The sequence below is a fragment of the Mesoplodon densirostris genome, chromosome 5 (assembly GCF_025265405.1).
Source record: "Mesoplodon densirostris isolate mMesDen1 chromosome 5, mMesDen1 primary haplotype, whole genome shotgun sequence".
NCBI lineage: Eukaryota > Metazoa > Chordata > Mammalia > Artiodactyla > Ziphiidae > Mesoplodon > Mesoplodon densirostris.
Window position 1 is genome coordinate 143,544,166 of NC_082665.1, and position 23,768 is coordinate 143,567,933.

At 38.4% G+C, this 23,768-nt stretch overlaps 1 protein-coding gene across 1 annotated transcript in view; it reads left to right on the forward strand.

Moving 5' to 3' along the window:
• Nucleotides 1–23,768, forward strand: part of SLC9A9 (solute carrier family 9 member A9) — a 556,059-nt gene that overhangs the window by 139,578 nt on the left and 392,713 nt on the right. Inside the window, exon 5 of the mRNA XM_060100216.1 lies at nucleotides 13,761–13,876. Within this exon, the coding sequence (XP_059956199.1) occupies nucleotides 13,761–13,876 (116 nt within the window). The remainder of the gene's footprint in view (nucleotides 1–13,760; nucleotides 13,877–23,768) is intronic.

Consider the following 23,768-nt stretch of genomic DNA (forward strand, 5'->3'; position numbering starts at 1 on the left):
AGAGTGCTGGTTAGTAAAATCAGTTCCTGGTGCCAGACTTTAGGTCCTGTAAACCTGTCTTTATTTTTACTTTGATAACTGACTAAATGCTGGAAAGTATTGTCAATTATGAAGTTTCCCATCTTCCTCTCTTGGTCTTTCCTTTTATTTTATTCTTCAGATTTTTATAAAATCATGAAATTTTAGAGTCTGAAATCGCCTTAAAATTTATTTAGCTCCACCCCCTAAATTCACTCCCTCAAGTACACCTGTATCCTTTTCATATAATAAGCCAGCATCCTTTCTGGAGAATACTTAAGGGATGCTTAAATTCCTCCAGGGAAGGAAACTCACTGCTTCCCACCATAGTGGATTCCTACCACACTGTGGACAGTTCTTCAATAGGCTGATCTGACTCTTTGTAATGTCCTGGTTGTCTGGAGGAACATGGATTAAATTCTCTTTCTCCCTTCCAATGACCACCCTCCAATTCTAAACTCTGAGTACCATGTTGCTTCTTGACCTTCTCTCAGGTGGCAAACCCAGCTCTACATCTCCTGCCCATCTAACATGTTTCTAATCCCTCAGTATCTTAAGAGCCATTTTCCAATGGGGTGTTTTGAATAAGAAAATATTTTAGCTGAGATCAGACCAGGTTTGAATACAGTGGAATTAGTATGTCTCAAGGTCTGCACAAGTATACTTTCATCGATATAGATATCTTTCCCCTCCACTACTTCTTTTGCCATAGATCTGTCTTCTCTTATCATCTTCTCTTGTCACGTCACTAGCTTTGGGAATTTTGTGATATTTGTTTGAATATTTTCATTATGTGGGTGAATAAACCTATTAAGCTATTTGTGACCTCCTGGCAAGCTTCTCTTCACCATCTTCTGCTTGGCTACTTGCCTGTTTTTTTCAGGGGGGCCCAAAATTGGATGTGGTGGGGCCAGGGGATGTGGTCTCTCAGTTGTGTGCTGTGCTGACTAGATCCGGTTGAAGAATCATTTAAAGGAGTAATCTCTTTGCCAATGAGGTCTTGGCAAATGTCTATAATGAAATTAGATGAAAATGTATGTTTCTATGTTGAAAACAACCTATTAAAGGCTTCTCTTGATAACTCGAAATCTGAGCCTTTCTCAATTTGCTGATTCTTTGAGGGAGATGGTCTCAAAGGCTAAATGGCATTTTGTGTTTCTCAACAAAAGTAAGAGCTGGAATAACTAAATAAGCCCTTGGGTCATTCAGCAGTGGTTCTCTGGTAATAATATTGTACAAAAGGAGGACTATTATTATACCCATCTTATGGACAAGGAAACTGAGGAAAGGATGAGATAGACAAGTTGCCTAAAGTCAAAGAGCTAGAAAGCAGCAGAAGCATCTACCATAACAGATTTTAACAATCCGTTTACTTCTCTATGTACCTGAGTAGACTGCTCATTATCTTTTTTTTTCCATTTTATGCCTGGCACCTAGCAGGGTTCTGGGTATATAGTAGGCGCTCAATTAAAAATGTACTGTATGGCTTAATAAATAAACTTGATTCTTACCTCTCCCTCTAAGCCTCATTTTTTATAAAGAAGAAAACATTTACTCCTTCTATTGATATGTTGAGTTTTTAAAGATGAAATTATGCTTGATAAAACAGGTGCTTTGTTCTTCAGAGGTATAGAATTGTTAAGAAATGAAATCATTAACTATTGGCCCATTTACTTGGGTGAGTCCTCTGCAGATGGTTCATACCACCATGTCTGTCTTACAGCTGAATTAAAAGCCCATTCAATTCAAATCACATGGGGACATGCCCAACTGTCTACATTTCAGTTCAATGCCTAATAGTGTAAAGCAGTCTGTATGTCAGGTAGGATGGGGGTTAGTAGACAATAAGTAGGGTCATAGATGAAGCGTAGTTATATCAATTGTCTGGTGCTATGTAGACCAGATAGGTGGGTAATTGTCAGAAATGTTCCTATAGATTGGTCAGGCTGGCCCCAGGTAGATCTAGCCCTGGAGTCTGGTCATTTAATATTATGACAGGGACAACTTGGGAGTAACAAGATTTAACAAACCAAATGGCCTTTTTTGGAAATGCTTGTGTTGCTGGGTTGATGGAGAACAGCAGTAGTGATCTCAAAGCTCAGGATCTATAGGGGAATACATCATTTCTTTATGGCACTAAATATTTTATTGTTTTCTTGTTCTCTAAATCATTTGGGTGATTTTTTTCTATATTTGATTAGTTGGTAAACTCTGTTATTAGTAGAGAAACCCATGAGAACAATCTGTCTATGGGCTCTGATAGTTGATTTGAAATATTCCAAAAGAAATTCACTTTACAACTACAAAGGAATTTCAAGTAAGAAGTTGTATTACATGCATCAGAAGCAAAACAGACCATTGGAAACTCTCCATTCTAGATCAAAAAGTTTTCAAAAATATATTGACATGGTTGAAAAAGAAGAATCAGGGCAAGGAATTAATGTTTGATTTTCATCACTCACAAGATATATTGTTCATTCTATCTTGTCACCAATAATGATAATATATTTTAAAGCCATAACAGTGAATAGTGTAACATCCTACTTTGAGCTAAATATGTTTTATACATCTACATTATTTATGAGCTTGCTACTTGCTGGAAAATTCATCTGATTGGGGAAAATCCAGAGAGTTGCATTTTCTTGTTATTTACATTCTGTTGCAACCAGCAGTTGGCTTTAGGGTTCCAAATGGTACAGCTGAAGAACATAAATATGCTTTAGGGAATATGAAAAGGGATGAAAAGTTTTCTGGGAATAATAGATTAGGCAAATTATATTCAAATCACAGGTTCTATTCCCTTTGCTGAAATCCTAGGCAGCAGAGCGTCTGTGGTATCTGCCAGTTCCGGTAAAATCTCTTTAGGAGAAAACTGGCATTCCAGTCCTGGCTCCCCTACCAGCCGAGTTCATTGTGACTTTGACCAAGCCACTAACCTAGGTGAGTCGTGGTTTTTATATTTTTAAATAGGGATTCTGAGTTGAATAATTTTTTAAGGTTTTTTTTTTTTCCAGATCTAAACAACTGGTTCCAAAGTGTTTCAGTTTCACACCTGAGGAAAAATGGTGGAGCAAGTGCTGTGAGGCGGTAATAGGCTGCTAAGCTCCTTGTGACGGTTACTTCATCTGTGAAAGTAGGATAATGGAGCTTGATTTTATCCACCTCCCAGGAAGGGTGAGAGCAAGTGAGGCAACAGTCATGCATGTGTTTTTAAAGATGAAAAGTAGTGGCTAAGGGGCTAACTGTACAGGGCAGCAGGCTCCTCTCTTGCTGCTTTAGCCTGGATGAATTTCATAGTTAGAGATATTTTGTACAAGCTCATTTGTTATTAATCAAAGATTATATGTATATATGTGTATACATATATGTGTGTGTGCATGTGTGCATTACACGTGCACACACATGTACATACACGTATTTCTACTGCCAATCAGAGCTTCTGAGTTGATATAGTTCAGCCCAAAGCAAAGAAATGGGTTGTTTTATTTAACAGGCATAGTATTCCTTTAACAGACATGCAAATTTCTGCTAAGAGTAAAAAAAAAAAAAATTAAAAAGAAAAGCTTGAAGATACCCTTTATCACTTTTGAAGACTCAGTAAAACTTTGCAGTGACCAGCCTCAGATGTGATGAGACCAAAGCAGTCACCCAGCTCTTTCCCTGTGTCAGTGAAGGGTGGGTCTCTGTACCTAGGACAGAAGTCTCCGTGGAGCTGTAAATCAAAGGCATAATGGAAATCTGTTAAATTTTACATTTTACTGGGAGAGACATTCTTTCACTCCCTCTTCCCCACCTCTTTTTAAATTTTCTTCTACAAAGAGCTCCAGATTGGAACTGAGAGGTGACAGTACCTTGAACCTTCATATGTTATTCAATAAGCCTCATCACTCATCCACAAATCAGCAGGGAGACTAAGTCACCATGCAGTGGGTAGTAAGTATTAGGTGCTTATCTGTATGTGAACCTGTATTAATTGCATCTCAAGCAAGCTCCATGTGGGAATTCAAAGTGCTGCCTAGAGTTTACCATTAGAGCCAGAATGTGTACAAGTGTCTCAGTGATTTTGCTTAGTTCGCAGCATCCTCATTTAGGGTCTCCTACTCCAAGTGTGGCATGAAACCAGCAGCATCAGCACCTGGGAGCTCATCAGAAAGGCAGAATGGCAGGCCACACTCTACTGGCTGATCCTTAAGTGATTGGTCTGGACACTAGAGACATGATGTGGTGATTTAGAACACTTGTTCTAGATCTGGCTGCATAGTGGAACAGTGGAAGAACTTTAAAAAAAATACTAATGTCTGTGTCCCACCTACAGAGATTCTGATATACTTGGTCTGGGATGTAGCCTGGGCATCATGATTTTCAAAGCTCCCTATGTGATTCTAATATGCACCAAAATTTGAGAACCATTGAATTAGACTATATAGTAATTCATAGTGGAAGAATCCATCACACTAAATTACCCACCTTTCATTGTCCACACCTCAGGTGTTGCCACCCACTTGCTTTGGTGGCCCATGTTAACTTTTCCTTAGTGACCACCCCACCCCTTTACATGACTACAACTCGTGTCTGACCCCATTGGTCCTACAAGAAATATGCACCTCCAGTGCTTTCTTCCCCCAGACCATAGTTCTCCTTTCTTCCCCTGAGTTACCCCTTTAGCTTTCTTACCAAACTTGTGATTTGACACTTAGTAGTCCAGTTATTTATACACTTAGCTTGTCCCTTCTCTAGGAGCTGTCAGATCCTAGAGGGCAGAAGCCGTATCAGATTCATCTTTGTAACCTTTAGTATCTAACAAGGCTGGGTAATATGTGCTTAGAATGGAGACGGGAACAGAGAGGGAAGAAGGCAGAACAGTCCAGATGTGCTGTCTTTCTTCAAATTAGTCAGGTAAGATAGGCACACAAAGAATGCATGAGCGGAATTTAGGATCTGGATGAAATAAAGAAGAGAGATTTTTTAACCACATCAGAGGGCGGACAGTGGGGATACAAGTTGAAAGAGGAATGGCAGCAAGAGAGCAGTGATTATATCCAGCAAGTGTTAGGCATGGTTTTCTGAAAGGAGAAGGCAGGGTGCCCGGGTTGTAGAGAGAGCTGAGATGACTCAGAGCACTCTAAGGGCCAGGCATCCCTGGCTGCTGGCGTAGGCTGACACACTGCAAGGGAGGTTGTCATTTAGGGTACCTGATGCCTTTAGTGAGTGTGACTGACTCCCACACCTCCTTCACTGTTCCTCTCAGTCTCCTCAAAAGCAATCCTCTTTCAGCCCTGGATGAGCCAGCGTACTCCCAGAAAGTGGATCTGAGTAGACACGCAATTAGGATGCCTGGTCAAGCTCTCACCTGTGTGTAGTTCACCCTTCAGTAGATCTCAACTTCTTGCTGCATTTCAGCATTGTGACTTCTGCGCATTCCATATTCATGCTTGGGATGTGTATCCCATTTCCTCCAAGAACTGTGAAGCACTTAACAGGAGGGTAGCTTGTTTCCCTGCAGGCAACTATGTAGGTTGCTATAGGGCCTCTGGGGAGGCCCAAGAAAGTGACAAGTTGACAGGCAAGTGGGCAGTAGAGTATGTGGAAAAAATGGATTCGCTTAACTTTGTTCCAAGGATCCCACAGTCGCAAAGCCTCAGACTCCAGCCATGGTTAAAAAACAGTGTATTTCATCACAACCTCCTCTCTGCACCCTTTCCATTCTTGAAAAGACATGGTGACCATGTTTTCTTCTAGGCCCATAGGAAGCCTGATATAGAACTGACTTAAAGGGAAAATCATGGAAGGTATGGTGCTTTCCAAACCCTCTTACAGCCAAATTTGATGCCGAAAAGCAAGGTCTTCAAGGCATTCCTAACCCTTAAAAAGCTGGTCCCTTTATGTATCATGCCAAAAACATTCTTTCAGAAACAAAGAATATAGTAATGGACTTTTAAAATTTGGGAAGCCAAGGCAAAGATATCTTAAATTTTCTACTCAGTGTCCTATACTAAAAAGTAGAAAGGAACATATATTTAAATCTCATTTCTACCCTTAGCTGGATTTCCTTGTCTGTAATATAAGATTCCTGATAGCTGCCCAACTGGTGTGTGTGTGTGTGTGTGTATGTGAAGATTTAAAAAATACAGAAAATGCACTCACGTGGGAGGTCTACAGAGTAGGAACTCAAATGTTCATATGTTCATTGCCTTCCTCCTTCCCCCATTTTTATTCCTAATACTTTTATTCCTTAAAATCTCAGGGCCAGAGAGCCACCTACCCAATGACAGTTCAGCGCCTTGAAAGAATTAAAGTTCCATGGGGTTGGCAGCCAAGAAGAAAGTAGGAGAGTAGAAGCCATGGGGGTACAGTTGTCTTGCTGATGGCTGTTGCAAACAAAATTTTTGCGTGGTCAAATGTTCCGGCATAGAATTTCCCAGCCCTGACACACGCATTTATGCCCCTGACAGCGAAACCTCCCCTCATCTCTCCTCTTCCTCTTACCCCCACCACCTTCCCTAACCAGCCTCCTCTTTCCACTTAGGGACAGAAAATTTGGATACAACCTTTCCCTTCCTCTACTCCTCTCTCCCTCTACACCTTTCAGAGGAAAGAGGATTGAGGGCAAGCAGTCTGCACTCTTCCTAGTTGCTGGTACAAGATATCTGATAGAGGAGCTGGACAGGAGCTCACTTGTCACCATAGCAAAGCTGAGTGGGGCTTCACCCGATCTCCTATCTTCTTTTAACATGGCCACAAGCCACCCAGTTGATTCCTTCATCCTCCTCTTCTCCTCAGCTTTCACTAAAACAGAAGGAACAAAGTCTTGGGGCTGGTGGGAAAACTAGAATGGGCCAAGGGGTCATCTAGTGTATGAAATCTTAGCACCTGACTCAGCTACAGCAGGGCCCACGGGCTTCATGGGCTTCTTGGGGCCGAGCAGCCCACTCTGGGTGCTGAGATAAAGGCCATAAATAGAGTCACAGTTCAGTCAGGACAAACCTTTCCCCGCCATCTCTGCAGTGGGTGGCAGACGGCAGATGGTTTCCTGGATTGCTAAAGGAGAGGTTTCATTTTTTGGCCATTGTATTTTTATTGATCCAAGAAGAAACCACCTTCAGTAGGAACAGTTTTGCATTCTAGGGGAGGAAAATCAGTAGTTTGGGCATCTTACATATAGATGGGATATTGCTGGCAGTCTCCTTCTTACTTGAATGTATATTTCAGATTCAGCAAATACGCCACCTTCCTCTCAAAGCCTTTCCTGCGTCCCCAAGAGAGCTGCTTCTCCTCTGTGAACTCAGTGCATTTGATCTGCAACTCACCTAGGACACGTAACACTTTCTATCACGTATTCTGCTTTTGTAGGTGACTTGTCTCTCCCTCCTGAGGATGGAAATCATACCTAACTTATCTTTGCATTTCTCATAAGCCTTAGTAAAGGCTTTTATGATATTAAATACTATATATATAAATATATATATAGAGAGAGAACTTACTATCATATATATGTATGAGTTTATATATATAAAAACGTGTGTGTGTATACACACACACACACACACACACACAAACTGAGAAACAGTGACAAAAGAGGAGAATCATTTCTTTGATACCTAGGAGCAAATGATCCTACAGACCCTTTAAGGCCCATATAGTTTCACCTAAAATCAGACTCACCATCTCACGCCACTACTCTTGACAAAGCAGAATTCTTATTTTGTAACTCCTGTTTGTGAGCCCCCATGAGATGTGAGCTTCTTTACAGCCTTCTTCCCCACATCTTTAAGATCAACTCAAGTCTCACCCTAAACCCCCTTCTGGAGATAAACCCGATTTCCCTCATAGCCAAACCTCCCAAAAGGATGGGTATGTTGCCTGTCTCAGTTTCCTCATTTTTTCCATGGGCTCTTCAACCCATTCTAATCTCGCTTTAGCTCCCACATTCCTAATGACACTCAATGAAAGGGCTCACTTGGCCACATTCAATCCTACGTATCACACCCTCCTTCTTGAAACACTCTTCTCTTGACTCTTGTGACACTCTACCAGATTTCCACTCATGTCTCTGTGGACCAATTCTTTGTATCCTCTTTTCCTCATCATCTCTACCTCATCTTCAAATGCTGGAGTTCCCAGGCCTCAATCGTGGGCCCTCTTCCACTTTATGTTCTCTTCACATTTTCATTCACACCCAACGCTGAATACCCAATAGGCTCACCAGCTTCTCAATCTCAACATTTCTCAAGTTGAACGTGTAATCTTTCCTATAAAATAAAGTCCCCCTTTATTGTTCCCAGCTAATAGAAGTGTGGATATGTGCAATCTGTACTTCTGTCCATAGGACTTAACCACAATACTGTTAAAATAATAAATTATAAATTAGCTGTTAAACATCTGGCGCCCCCAATAAAATATAAGCTCCCTGAGAGGAGGAATTATGTCTGTTGGTACGTATTTGTTGAATGAATGAGTTAATGGGCAAATTAATGAATGCATGAGTGAATGAATTTGGCTAGAAGACCTTCCCAATTCCATCCATCCCAACATTAGTAAATTATGAGTTCTCTCATGGAAACAGAGAGCAGATTGGTGGCTGCCAGGGGCAGGGGTCAAGGGGGAGGTGGGAGAAGTGAGTGAAGATGGTCAAAGGGTGCAAACTTCCAGTTATAAGATGACTGGGGATGTAATGTATATCATGGTGACTAGCGTTAATAATGCTTTCTTGTATATTTGAAAGTTGCTAAGAGAGTAGGTCTTAAAAGTTCTTGCCACATACAAAAATATTATAACTGTGGGGTGATGGATATGCTAACTAACCTTATTGTGGTAGTCATTTTGCAATACATACATATATCAAATTATCATATTGTATACCTTAAACTGACACAATGTTATATGTGAATTGTATCTCAGTAAAGCTGTAAAGAAAAAGAATTTATGGGGCTTCCCTGGTGGCGCAGTGGTTGGGAGTCCGCCTGCCGATGCAGGGGACACGGGTTCGTACCCCGGTCCAGGAAGATCCCACGTGCCATGGAGCGGCTGGGCCCGTGAGCCATGGCCGCTGATCCTGCGCGTCCAGAGCCTGTGCTCTGCGACGGGAGGGGCCGCAGCAGTGAGAGGCCCGCGTACCGCAAAAAAAAAAAAAAAAAGAATTTATGACTTCTCTAGTGGGGTATTGCTCTTGAATGCATGCCCCAGAAAAAAAAGAAACTGTGAGATTGAAACTATCCATGAAATGTGAACAAATAAATAAAGATGCTTATCCAGAGGAAATGTTTGAGTATAGAAATCAGAAATTTAGGTGCAGGTTATAATCTTTGTTTTGCTATCAGAGCCTGTTGGTGCTGGGCTTTCCCACTGCAGAGTGAGGTCCACGTAATGGTCTGTTTCACAAGCTTTCACAGGCAGGAATGTGGCTCTTCTGACAGTTAACAGGCCTGGTCCACACAGCTGTTGCCAAACTGACAGCAATTCCCCTTGCATATCTCTAGCAATTCAAAAAACTGCTTTTTCCAGTAGATCTATTCATAGCTTGATCAAGACTATTTTTTAAAAAGAAGATGTATTCTTTTTAAAAAATACCGAGAGAGACTAAGATGGCATACTTAAAAATCATCCAAGCAATTGAGCCTTCTGGAACTTTTTGTTTTGAAACATTTCTGCAACATACCTTTAGGTGTGCAGCTTTAATAGTGTGAAACAAGTTCATGAAATTCAAAATCAGTACGTGTGTCACAAACACTCAATAAAGTGAGTATATGGAGCATTTTGTAGGACATTTCTTCAAATTCTCTTTTACCCAATGCCTTCTATAAGTGACATGACTGCCATCCTGTGAAACTCTACTCTTTAAAGGCAGGTCATGGATTTGCACCTTTGTATCCTCTGTAGCATAAGCACTCTGCTTTTTAAAGAATAGCACTAAGTGGATATTTGTTGAAATCAATGTTATCAGCAATTTTGCTTTTTATATGGCAGTTCTGCTTCTGCCCATCCCTGTGACCTGGGCTGTCCCTAAGCACAGGCTGACCCCAGAAGGACATCTCACTTGGGTCCACCATCTTCACAGCATTGCGTGCACTGGAACTCACTGGCTTCCCTCTCCCCATCAGACCACATCTTTCCTGTATCCTGAGCCATCTGAAATAGTTTCTGTGAAGTGCTGATAGAACATACCACCCTGCGAGAATGTGGTGGTTGCTAATGGGTTCATTTTTTTATCCTCCCAGTTAATATAGTTACAATTAGTTAGTTATAATAATGTAGCAACAATAACAATAGCTATTTATTTTTTTTAAAAAGTGCCTGGCACATAATAGATACACACTAATTATTGACATTATAATTATCAGTGACAATGACCATTGTTATTGGTAATAATAACAAAATGATCATTCTGAGCTCATACTACACTGGGCTTTTTCTGTTTTTCTTGCTTTTTAAGGTATTATCTCAAGGAAGATATTGGAATTATAGTTATTTTGTGTCGAGGAGTTGATTTGGAGTAAACAAATCATTTACTTTCTTTTTTTAAAAAAACAAACTGTGTGTATAGGGGTATGTGTATATGTGTGTGCATGTGTATGTGTGTGTGTACATGCACATGTGTTTCTCTTGATTTCAAAACAGTTCCCGAATTTCTATAGAATGGTGGTTGTGTCTGCAGATTTTGGCATCCAATTGCCTGGGTTCAAATCCAGCTCTGTCACAAGCTAACTTCTGTGACCTTAGGCAACTTACTTAACCTCTCTGAATCCTGATTTTCACCTTTGTAAAAAGGAATAATTATAGTACATAACTCAAGTATTATGAAGATTAAATGACATAATGAATGTCACGTCGCATAATAGCACTCACTAATGTACATTGTTTTTTTTTATTATGACTGTTATTTAGAAAGAACTGAAAAATGCAGAATAGGAAAAAAAAAAATAGTCACATGTCATTTTATAACCACTATTAACTTCCCAGACTATATGCTTCTGACCTTTTTCTGTTTATATGTGTGCTTAAATATATTCAATTTTTATAAAATTAGAAATTATTATATACTACCCACTTTATAATTTGCTTTATCAATTTACTTTTCAATGCCTAATATACACTCTTGTATATAGTATTAATAGTTGCATATTAGTTCATTATATGTGTGTTCTGTAATTTATTCACTGGACATTTAGATTGCTTTGAATTTTTCACTCATGAATAGTAATAATCTGAAATAATCTAAATACCTTCTGGTGTGTATTCAGATTAATTTCTTGGCAAAAATTCATAGGAAATCATTTAATAAGCTACAGAATATAAAAAATTTAATACTTTTAAAATAAATTGTCAAATTGGCTTTTATAAAGACTTTAATTTTATTTTCATCAATAGTATATGAGGCTTCTAGTTTCCAAGTAATCTTCCCAAGTCTGGTTAATACATATGCATGCATATATTTTTTTTATCTTACCCAATCTAATGGCTTCTGTAGGGCAATATGGGGCAAGTCATTTTAATTCTGAGGCTCAGATTCCTAAATTGTAAAATTAACTAATGGGTATAGAATTCAGAAATATAGTCATAGGTCATAAAGTTGATACTGATTCCAGAGCCTATCCATGCTCCATATTGGAAGTGTAGCTCAAATGAGAAAGAACTGTGGTGAAGTCAGGGTAACACCAGGTGAGGCTGAAGGGATGACTATCGGAGAACATTTCCCTGGTAATGTTGTGACTGTCCAGAAAGTCTCAGTGTTCATCAGACATGCAGATTCTAATTCAGAGGGTGATGTGGATAACATATATAATTAAAATCTATGATTATATTTATTGCCATCTGCCTTGCTATAAAAGACATGCTCCATAAGGACAGGGATCTTTGTCTTGTTCACTGATGTATTCTAAACACCTAGCACAGAGCCTGACAATAGTAGGGGTTCAGTAATAAATATCTATTGAATAAACAAGCTGAATGACTCTACTCTTAAGCTGTCCAGAGGCTGCACACCCTGGTAACCAGCAGAATGCCCTCCCCAAGATAAGTGTAGGTGAGCTGCCGTGATTGAGGCCTCTTCCCAGAAACCATTGCTGTGTCACATGACACAGGCTTTCTCAGATATGTTAACACTTGCAGCCTAGTTAAGATTCAGCCTCCCCTGCTAGAATCCACACACTTCACAGCAATATTGGGTCTCTGCTCAAACCCATGTTGGTTGTCTTAATAGTTCAACTCATGGGTAGTAGTATCTCCAAGTTCTTAGGGATACTCCATTGCTGCGCCTTTGTCCTATATAGAACAACCACCTTATGGACTAGTTAAGAGTATACTGTATGAGATAACATATAATGTACAATATAGAACTGTTCATGTAAGCAATATGACATGGGAATTAAAAGCCCGGGATCTGGGTCAAATTCCTCAGTTCAAGTCTGGGTTCCACAATTTAATAGCTGTGTCACTTTGAGCAAGTTACTTGATCACACAGTGTTCAGTTTTCTCATCTGTAAAATGCAAATAGTACCTACCTTGTAGGATCAATGTGTGTATGAAATGAGTTAAAACATGTGAAGAAATAGATATAGAAAGTGAATATTACCTATTTTGATAATTACTATTAGCAGTAATAATCTCATTGAGAATTTACTATGTGTCAAAACCCAAATTTATATTACCTCAGTTAATCCTTAAAACAGCTCTGTAGACTAACCATAATTGTTATACCTACCTCAGAAGGTTTTAGTAATGCCCTAAAATCACATACTAGTAAGTGGTAGAAACTGGATTTAAATGCAGGTGTGTCTGAAATATTCTCTCATAGAGAAATTTTTCATAAGAGAATTTGAAATATCCACATTGTCATTGTCATTAAAATTTCGAATATCTGATTCCTAGTCTTTTTAGTCATGCTCACAACCCTAGAACATTTTTCAAGAAACTAATTTAAATACGTGTGAATATCTAAGCAACAGTCTATTGGTCTGAGAGTCAGTGGTTTCTAAGGACTCTTACAGTCACTTTTAGTGATTCTACCGTGGTCCAGTTCACCAATTTTTGTGTTTCCTCCACTAGGATTTAGAAAAATCAGTTAATTAAATACAACTTAAAAGCTATAGGGTGGCAAATGATGACCAAAACAGATAATTTGCATTCCATGGGTTTGGTAAACATAATCTCATGAAAAGAATGGCTTTCTTTGCAAGATCAAACTGTAACCATTTCAAGATTCATTTTCAACTGTGTTGAAGTTACAGGCGCTCTAAACCTAACAGTGATTCTCTACCTGGTGTGGAAGTGTCCTGACACCACCAGTAGTAGAGACTCATCTATTGTAAAGTAACTGGTTGACTGAGTGCCCTGTGAGTGGCCAGTATCCTTCTCATCACAGTGACAGACTTGAAACTTGAACCCTTTTCAGACACTCTAGCAGACAAAACAGTAAAACTGAAAAGCAATCCATTTACAGATGTCAACCCAGCCACTATATTTGTGGGTATGATTTGCTATGCCATATTTCACAGATAAGTTTTTATATCCTTGAGATTTGTTTTCACTGAAGTACAGTATAAAATGTTCTTTTACCTTTTGCCAGGTGAATAAATTGTGATATTTAGTACAGTGTACTGAGAACTAGCATGGCTACAAATAGGCAGAATAGTGGTAATTTGTGCATCATGCTTATTCAGGAAGCCCATTAGAATGTCAGCTATGATGGCATGGGTTTACACAGGATTCAAGTTGATGTTTGAAGATCACATTTTTCTCTTCAACAGGTTAATTATGTATGGCTTTGTGAAGGCTATGGTATATGCTGACCAGCTGAAAAATGGAGACTTTCATTTCACTGACTGTTTGTTTTTTGGTTCACTGATGTCTGCTACGGATCCAGGTAATTGCCCAAATGATATGTTTCCTTCTTTCTAAGAGTCAAACATTTAAATTGAATTTTTCTCTAATGACCATCACCCGAGTCTACATAATAATATTCCTTATTCCTTTTCACTTGCAGTTGACATATCTGTTAGTGATTACAAAAAAAAAAGAGAAAAGAAACAGGTGAATATTCAAACACCTCTCAAAAAATAGTTCTGAAAGCAATTTCAGTAATGGGAAAGACTCTTGAAAATTCATTACTAATTCATTCATATGTAACCATTTTGAGCTGTGGTCCTTAATTTCTCTCTATTTAACTTTCTTCTTTCAAAAATGCTCTATTGGGCTTCCCTGGTGGTGCAGTGGTTGGGAGTCCGCCTGCCGATGCAGGGGACACGGGTTCGTGCCCCGGTCCGGGAGGATCCCACATGCCACGGAGCGGCTGGGCCCGTGAGCCATGGCCTCTGGGCCTGCGCGTCCGGAGCCTGTGCTCCACAACGGGAGAGGCCGCAGCAGTGGGAGGCCCACGTACCACACACACAAAAAAAAGCTCTATTGAATTAAATGGTAAAAAATAATTTTTAAAATTGTTTACTATGTAACATTTTAAACATATTAAACATAGGGAGAATAATAAAAAGAATTGTCATATACCCTTAAAATTATCAAATTATGATGAGTATCAAATATGGCCAATGTTTTTATGTATACCCTTCTACACTCCTTCTCACTATGACTGAATTATGTTAAAGCAAATCCTAGACAGTATATCATTTTATTTGTAAATGTTTTGAAAAATGACCATTGTCATAATGAAACCTAAAAATATTAATAATCTTTTTTTAATATTATCAAAGAGCTAGTCTCTGTTCAAATAGCCTCAATTGTCTTTTTGTCATTATCATTATTAGTTTGTGCAGTAGTTTGTACAAATTAGGACCCAAATAAGGGCTACACATTACAATTGATGGATATGATTATTGAGTTTCTTTTAATCTATATGTTCCCCTTCCATCTTCTAATTTTCTTGTCACTTATTTGTTGGAAAAAAAGGCAAATTGTCTCGTGGTTGAATTAAATATGGTTGCTTAAAATGTTCCTCTAGCTTCTGTATTTCTTGTAAACTGATGGTTAAATCTAGAGGTTTAATCAGATCAGCGTTCATCCTTTTTGGCAAGATTACTTCCTTGGGGCTTCCCTGGTGGCGCAGTGGTTGAGAGTCTGCCTGCCAATGCAGGTGACACGGGTTCGTGCCCCGGTCCGGGAAGATCCCACATGTCACGGAGCGGCTGGGCCCGTGAGCCATGGCTGCTGAGCCTGCATGTCCGGAGCCTGTGCTCCGCCACAGGAGAGGCCACAACAGTGAGAGGCCCGTGTACTGCAAAAAAAAAAAAAAAAAAAGATTACTTGCTTGCTATGAATCTCTATAGCATCACATCAGGAAGCACATACTGTTTAGTGACTCACCTGCCAGCCTGATCCACCACACTACTGAATTGCTACTCCAGCAAAGACCACCAGAGCACACCTGTAGTTGAACAAGATGTGTTTATTACATGTTTTAATGAAGAGAATGCTCACCAGAGGAACCATGGGACATCTCAGAGAGTGTTAGAAAGGACTTGTTATAGGACTTGGGCTTATGCTTGGTGATTTTAGGGAAGGCTTAAGGAATTGGGGCTTTGCTCTGGATTAGATGCTGTCAGAAAGCATGAGTGATTGGGCATTTTAGTAAGTCTTATCCGGCAGGAGGAAAGACTGAATAGAGCCTAAGGCTACAATTTGTAAAGAAGCGGCTCCACTTATAATAGCCAAGATAGGGATGTTGTGGTTTGGACAGTGTTCATTTTTTGTGTTTAGATGTGATTACACAGTAGGCTTGTTTTTGTCTTGATCCATCATGGTCACAGAGTAAATTTGTCTGATGTTTTCTGTGAAATTGTTTACACTCAACAAGAGAACAACAAAGCCCAGCTGATAGTACCAGGCCAGCTCCCGGATACTAGGGGCTGCTCTTCTCTTTCTTAGAATGGCCCTCTGACCAGCAGTATTGGCACCATGTGGTAGCTTGTTTTAAATTCAGAATCTCAGGCTCAACTCTAGAACTACTGAATCAGATTCTAGAATTTAATATCCTCAGGTGGTTTATATGCACAGTAAAGTTTGAGAAGCTCTTAATGTTAGACTTCACCATTTTAGCTAATGGCTTTAGTACCTGTTGATGGTTATGCTTAGTCTAGAATTTGTTAGGGGTTACAAACTAGTGGTATGCTAATTCTATCCTACATTTTGCATGTATTAGCTGGTACTCTCCTGAAAGAAGCACTTTTCCAAATCAACTTTTTGAGTACCCTGTGATAATTATTTGAACAAAAAGTCAGGATAAATTATTTATTCTTTTTGTTTATTTACTAATTTCTAATTTTCAAAATAATGAGTTGTTTATCATCTCCCATATATGATCAAGGAGGTGGTTTGGGGCTTTTTTTAAGTATCATATCAACACATGGATTTAAACATAGTTGATATGTTTCAATCTACTATAGTAATTATACTTTTTGAACAAAATATTCCATCTTTGACAACTGGGAACCTCTGCAAGTTTCTCTTATATCCTTTTGCCACAAACCCAATAGTCTCTCATAGATTTCTTGTTTTGGAGCAGGACTAAATGGTCCAACCTTATTTTGTATGTTTCCTGTACCCTGATTTAGAACCAGACATTTCTCTAAGAAGACTTGGTTCTTTCTAAGAGGGAAATTTATTTAGAGAACAAAATGTGGGCACTGGGTGTTTTCATTACTATTGTATTGGTCATTGTTACTACATGTTTTTATTTGTTTTGAAGGAGAAATAATATCACAAATTCAAATTAATATTGTTACTTCCAATTTAGGATTATAGAAATTTAACTTAACTGCCTTGAATTTATTTTGCATTTAAATTTTTCTTCTGCTTACTTTTCTTCTTTCTATTACATTAATATAATTTCTTACTTCCTTTAAATGTATATTTTCAAATTTACAATACACATATTATTACTAAAAATATGATTATTGAAAACTGCTTAGATTACATTGTGGTTCTTTTTAACCTTTGTTTATATGCCACTAGGATGAACAGTTAAAAATTACTCTGTTTTAAGAGCTCTTGAAATAATCCTCTGTGTGGGTAAGCCACAAGTCAATTATACAATAATGTTCATTTGTTTCATTTTGCTTTTAATTGTTGTTTTTTTTGTTGTTGTTGTTGTTGTTTTTATTAATTAATTTATTTCTGCTGTGTTGGGTCTTTGTTTCTGTGCGTGGGCTTTCTCTAGTTGTGGCAAGCGACGGCCACTCTTCATTGCGGTGCGCAGGCCTCTCACTATCGTGGCCTCTCTTGTTGTGGAGCACAGGCTCCAGACGCACAGGCTCAGTAGTTGTGGCTCACGGGCCTAGTTGCTCCGTGGCATGTGGGATCCTCCCAGACCAGGGCTCGAACCCTTGTCCCCTGCATTAGCAGGCAGATTCTCAACCACTGCACCACCAGGGAAGCCCTTAATTGTTGTTTTAAAATTAGATTAAATATCTACAGAATTCCAAAATGAAAACCATAGGACAAAAGAAGAGAAATCTAGCTTCTAGACCTGTCCTCTCTATCCTAATTTTTCAACCATTTTGGTTGTTTTTTAGTTTATGCTTCTATTTTTTTTTTAACATCTTTATTGGAGTATAATTGCTTTACAATGTTGTGTTAGTTTCTGCTGTATAACAAAGTTAATCAGCTATATGTATACATATATCCCTCTGGTATCCCTCTGGTGCGTCTGACTCCCACCCTCCCCATCCCACCCCTCTAGGTGGTCACAAAGCACCAAGCTGATCTCCCTGTGCTATGCGGCTGCTTCCCACTAGCTATCTATTTTACATTTGGTAGTGTATATATGTCCATGCCACTCTCTCACTTCATCCCAGCTTACCCTTCCCCCTCCCCGTGTCCTCAAGTCCATTCTCTACGTCTGCATCTTTATTCCTGTCCTGCCCCTAGGTTCATCAGAACCATTTTATTTTTTTAGATTCCATATGTATGTGTTAGCACATGGTATTTGTTTTTCTCTTTCTGATTTACTTCACTTTGTATGACAGACTCTAGGTCCATCCACCTCACTACACATAACTCAATTTCGCTTCTTTGTATGGCTGAGTAATATTCTATTGTATATATGTGCCACATCTTCTTTATCCATTCACCTGTCGATAGACACTTAGGTTGCTTCCATGTCCTGGCTATTGTAAATAGTGCTGCTGTGAACATTGTGGTACGTGTCTCTTTTTGAATTATGGTTTTCTCAGGTATATGCCTAGCAGTGGGATTGCTGGGTCATATGGTAGTTCTATTTTTTTTTTTCTTTTTGCGGTACATGGGCCCTCTCACTGTTGTGGCCTCTCCCATTGCAGAGCACAGGCTCCGGATGCCCAGGCTCAGCAGCCATGGCTCACGGGCTCAGCCGCTCCGCGGCATGTGGGATCTTCCCAGACCAGAGCACGAACCCGTGTCCCCTGCATCGGCAGGTGCACTCTCAACCACTGTGCCACCAGGGAAGCCCTATTTTTAATTTTTTAAGGAACCTCCATACTGTTCTCCATAGTGGCTGTATCAATTTACATTCCTACCAATAGTGCAAAAGTGTTCCCTTTTCTCTACACCCTCTCCAGTATTTATTGTTTGTAGATATTTTTATGATGGCCATTCTGACTGGTGTGAGGTGACACCTCATTGTAGTTTTGATTTTCATCTCTCTAATGATTAGTGATGTTGAGCAACCTTTCATGTGTTTATTGGCCACCTGTATATCTTCTTTGGAGAAAAGTCTATTTAGGTCTTCTGCCCATTTTGGATTGGGTTGTTTGTTTTTTTGATATTGAGCTGTTTGTATATTTTGGAGATTAATCCTTTGTCAGTTGCTTTGTTTGCACATATTTTCTCCCATTCTGAGGGTTGTCTTTTTGTCTGTTTATGGTTTCCTTTGCTGTGCAAAAGCTTTGAAGTTTCATTAGGTCCCATTTGTTTATTTTTGTTTTTATTTCCATTTCTCTAGGAGGTGGGTCAAAAAGGATCCTGCCGTGATTTATGTCATAGAGTGTTCTGCCTATGTTTTCCTCTAAGAGTTTGATAGTGTCTGGCCTTACATTTGGTATGCTTCTATTTTTAACTCTAAGCAAACAAACATGAACACGCTCGACTATATACTACAGCACACATGGTTCATCACCTTGCTCTTCTTTAATTAACAGTATTCTCAAGAGTAATCCATAGCAACATATAAACAGTTTTCTCATTTTCTTTTATAGCTGCAGAGTACTCCATAGTTTATTCAACCAGTTGCCTGTTAATGGACATTTGGGTTCTTTTTTGTCTTTTTCAATTATTCATAGTGTTACAGTTAATAAATTTAAAATTAATAGCTTTCCACATTTTGCTCCTGTTTCTTTGGGATAGATTTGTAGAAACAGGTTAAAAGGTATTTGTAATTTCCTAGATGCCAAATTCCTCCCCATAAAGTTTGTACCATTTTGCATTCACACCAGCAATGTATGACAGTATCTGTTCTGTACAGCCTTGCCAATGCAGAATTCTGTTACAGTTTTGGGTTTCTGCCCATACAATAAGTGAGGATTTGTATCTCTGTGTGTCTTGACTTAATATTTCTCTTAATATGAGTAAGGTTGAACATTTGTTCATACGTTTAGGGAACATATGCACTTTTTTTTCTGAAAAGCAAATGTTTATAAGATGCCCTTTTCCAGTAGGGTTGTTGGTCTTTTATTTTTCATGCTTTAGAAGCCCTTAATATACTAAGGATATTAACCCTTTGTCTGTAATATAAGTTACAAATATTTTTTGCACATTTTTGTCTGTTTTATTTTGCTTATGGGATGGGGGAGGAAAAAGCATTTTTTAATGTATGATGTTGACCTGCTTCCTGGAAGAGGATGAAATGAAAGTATGTCTCAGATTTAGAACTCGTGGTGTCCATTAGAAGATCAGAGTCCCAGAGTGGTGTACAGGGAGAGACCGTTCCATATCCCAGCCTAGAGAAGACCTGGCCACTAAATCATTGCTGGAACATTTCACGCTACCAACCCCCAAACCCAGGGAAATGCAGAAGTCCCTTGGCATCCACGGAAATGGGGCCTCAAGTAAATTATTTTCATTCCATCAGTGATTTCTAGGTAGTTCAGGTTATTCTCTTCTGCCATATATGGATACTTTGCTTTTCATAGTCAGTTCCCATTTTAGGTCACCTGTCCACAAATCTGCATTTTGAAAAGTATTGCATCCATTATTTCTTGGTCCCAATGCTAATGGCCAAGTTGTTGTATTTTATGGAGTGATTCAGCCAGCTCCAAGTGTGTTGTGTTCAAGCTTTGCTCCTTCTGTGACTAGTGATATTCCTGAGGTTATGTTTACGTGACACAGGAAAACTGATTGAAATAGAAAAAAAAAATCTAGCTCAGTAAGATGGTTATTTATCTACATTGTATCAAACAACTGACTGAATTTTTTTGAAATACAGAATTGACTCACAGCCATAAGGAGAATCCTGGGAACCAAGTCCACTTTCCAAGTCTGGCACAGACCAGCTGTACAACTTTGGGAACCACTTAGCCTCTCTAGATTTTATGGGTTATTGAAAGTGGAAGATATTCGATCTCATCTTTTCCAACCCCTTCATTTTACAGATGAAGAAACTGACTTTTCATCTGTAAAATGAAAAGTTTAGACTAGAGCCCTTTCCAGCTCTAACATTTGGCACTTATTTCTGTGAGACTGTTTTTTTTTTTGTTGTTGTTTTTTAATTTTATTTTAAAACAAGTTTTTGTTTTAAAGTAGTTAAAAGTAAACCCAAAGCCCTCCACCCAGACATTTGGGGGTTCTAACACCAACTCAGCAAATGTTAGAGAAGATCTCACATAGCAGAGACCCACACATGAACAGGAATACTTAAGCTCCCTTTTCTTCTGGGAGCTAATTGTTATATTAAAACACACTGAACCTACTCTCTGCTAAATTGGTGCAATTTAAGATCTTCAACAACCTTTAAACACCTAGTTAATCTTACCCTACAATTATTCATTTATTGCCTAAATTATTGTGACTCACTAATTTATGAAAGAGAACCTATGCTCTCCAGGTCTGATTTTTCTTGGCCTTCTTTAAATTAATTCTTTCCCATTTAGCCTTAGCTAAATCTTAGCGAGGTATTATTAACTATTCATATTTTTCTTTTACAGTTACATATTTAGACTTAAATCTAATTCTTCCTGCATGTTTCAGACTCCCTTCAGCCAATTTTCAGTTTACCTCCAGTTAGGGTGATTTAGATGTTATTTGATTGATTTAATTCCCTCCTTTCCTCACTGATGAAGATCTTGCTGATGATGTAAACATCATCAGCATCCCTTAACAGAAAGAGTGGATAACTAAAGGGAGAGCCCCCAAAGAGACCATGTATGATAAACTGCAGGGTATGGGAAGAGAGAAGTACTTGCAGGGCTTGATCGGTGAACCAGCTCATCTTACGGTGTGTTTAGACAAGGAAAAATAGGAGGATGGGGGAGGGAAGAGAAACAATCAACAAAATGGTAATAGAGTAAGAGACCCAACAACTGGAAATAGATGCTATAGTTAATATCCCTCTTTTTACACATGGCCAAAGCCCATTAGGAGTCTCTCCGACCTCATACTATCCTCCTGTCTCTTTCATCACTGACTTGGGTCCCAGTTTGGTATATTTAGATAATCCAAGGTAACGATTTTTATTATTAAGACTGAAATGTCCCTTTATATGGAGTGAGTGACATAGAGAGGTCTTTAAGGTATGTAAAGATACTTGGGAATCCCACTGTACCCATGTGCTATTCCTTAAACACACCAGTCTTTTTATTATTATTATTATTCAAGTATAGTCAATTTACAATATTAGTTTCAGGTGTACCACATAGTGATTCAATGTTTTAATATACTCCATTTAAAGTTATTACAAAATAATAGTTACATTTCCCTGTGCTGTACACTATATCCTTGTTTCTTATTTATTTTATACGTATTAGTTTGTATCTCTTAATACCATACCCCTATCTTGTGCCTCCCCCTTTTCTCCCCACTGGTAAACACTAGCTTGTTCTCTATATCTGAGTCTGTTTCTGTTTTGTTATATACATTCATCTGTTTTATTTTTTAGAGTCCACATATAAGTGATAACATAGTGTATTTGTCTTTCTCTGTCTGACATTTCACTAAGCATGATACCCTCTAGGTCCATCCACATTGTTGCAAATGGCAGAATTTTATTCTTTTTTATGGCCAAGCAATATTCCATTGTGTATATATACCACATCTTTATCCATTTGTATGTTGATGGACACTTAGGTTGCTTCCATATCTTGGCTATTGTAAATAATGCTGCTACGAACATCGGAGTACATGTATCTTTTGGAATTAGTGTTTTCATTTTCTTTGGATATGTACCCAGCAGTGGGATTGCTGGATCATGTGATGGTTCTATTTTTAGTTTTGGGGGGATCCTCCATACTGTTTTCCATAGTGGCTGCAACAATTTACAATCCCACCGGCAGTGTACTAGAGTTCCCTTTTCACCACATCCTTGCCAACATTTGTTATTTGTAGAATTTTTGATGATAGTCATTTTGACAGGTGTGATTTTGTGGTTTTGATTTGCACTTCTCTGGTGATTAGCAACGTTGAGCATTTTTTCATGTGCCTATTGGCCACCTGTACATCTTCTTTGAAAAAATGTCTATTCATGTCTTCTGCCCATTTTTTAATTGATTGATTGTTTTTAGATACTCAGTTGTATGAATTGTTTATACATTTTGGATATTAACCCCTTATTGGCCATATCATTTGCAAATATTTTCTCCCATTCAGTAGGTTGTCTTTTCATTTTGTCAATGTTTACCTTTGCTGTGAAAAAGCTTTTAAGTTTAATTAGGTCCCATTTGTTTATTTTTGCTTTTATTTGTTTTGCCTTAGAAGACAGATACAAAATAATATTGCTAAGAATTATGTCAAAGAGTGTTCTGCCTATATTCTTTTCTAGAAGTTTCCTGCTTTCCAGTCTTATATGTAGGTCTTTAATTCATTTTGAGTTTATTTTTGTATATGGTGTGAGGAAATGTTTAATCTCATTGCTTTACATGCAGCTGTTCAGTTTTCCCAGAACCACTTACTGAAGAGACTGTCTTTTCTCCACTGTATACTCTTGCCTCCTTTGTCATAGATTGATTGACCATAAGTGTATGGGTTTATTTCTGGACTCTCTATTCTGTTCCATTGATCTATGTGTCTGTTTTTGTGCCAGCACCATACTGTTTTGATTACTGTTGCTTTGTATAGTCTGAAAGCTGGAGTGTGATACCTCCAGCTTTGCTCTTTTTTCTCAAGGTTGCTTTGGCAATTCTGGGTCTTTGTGGTTCCATATAAACTTTAAGATTATTTGTTCTAGTTCTGTGAAAAATGTCATGGGCATTTTAATAGGGATTGCATTAAATCTGTAGATTGCTTTAAGTAGTATGGATATTTTAACAATATTAATTCTTCTAATCCTCTAAGAACATGAGATATCTTTCCATTTACTTGTGTCATTTTCAAATTCCTTCATCAATGTTTTAAAATTTTCAGAGTATGGGTTTTTCACCTCCTTGGTTTAACTTATTCCTAGGTATTTTATTCTTTTTGATGTGATTTTAAACAGGATTGTTTTCTTGCTTTCTCTTTCTGATAGTTCATTATTAGTGTATAGAAAAGCAACAGATTTCTGTATATTAATCTTGTATCCTGCAACTTTACTGAATTCATGTATTCGTTCTAATAATACATGAAGACTGTTTGGAGACTTTAGG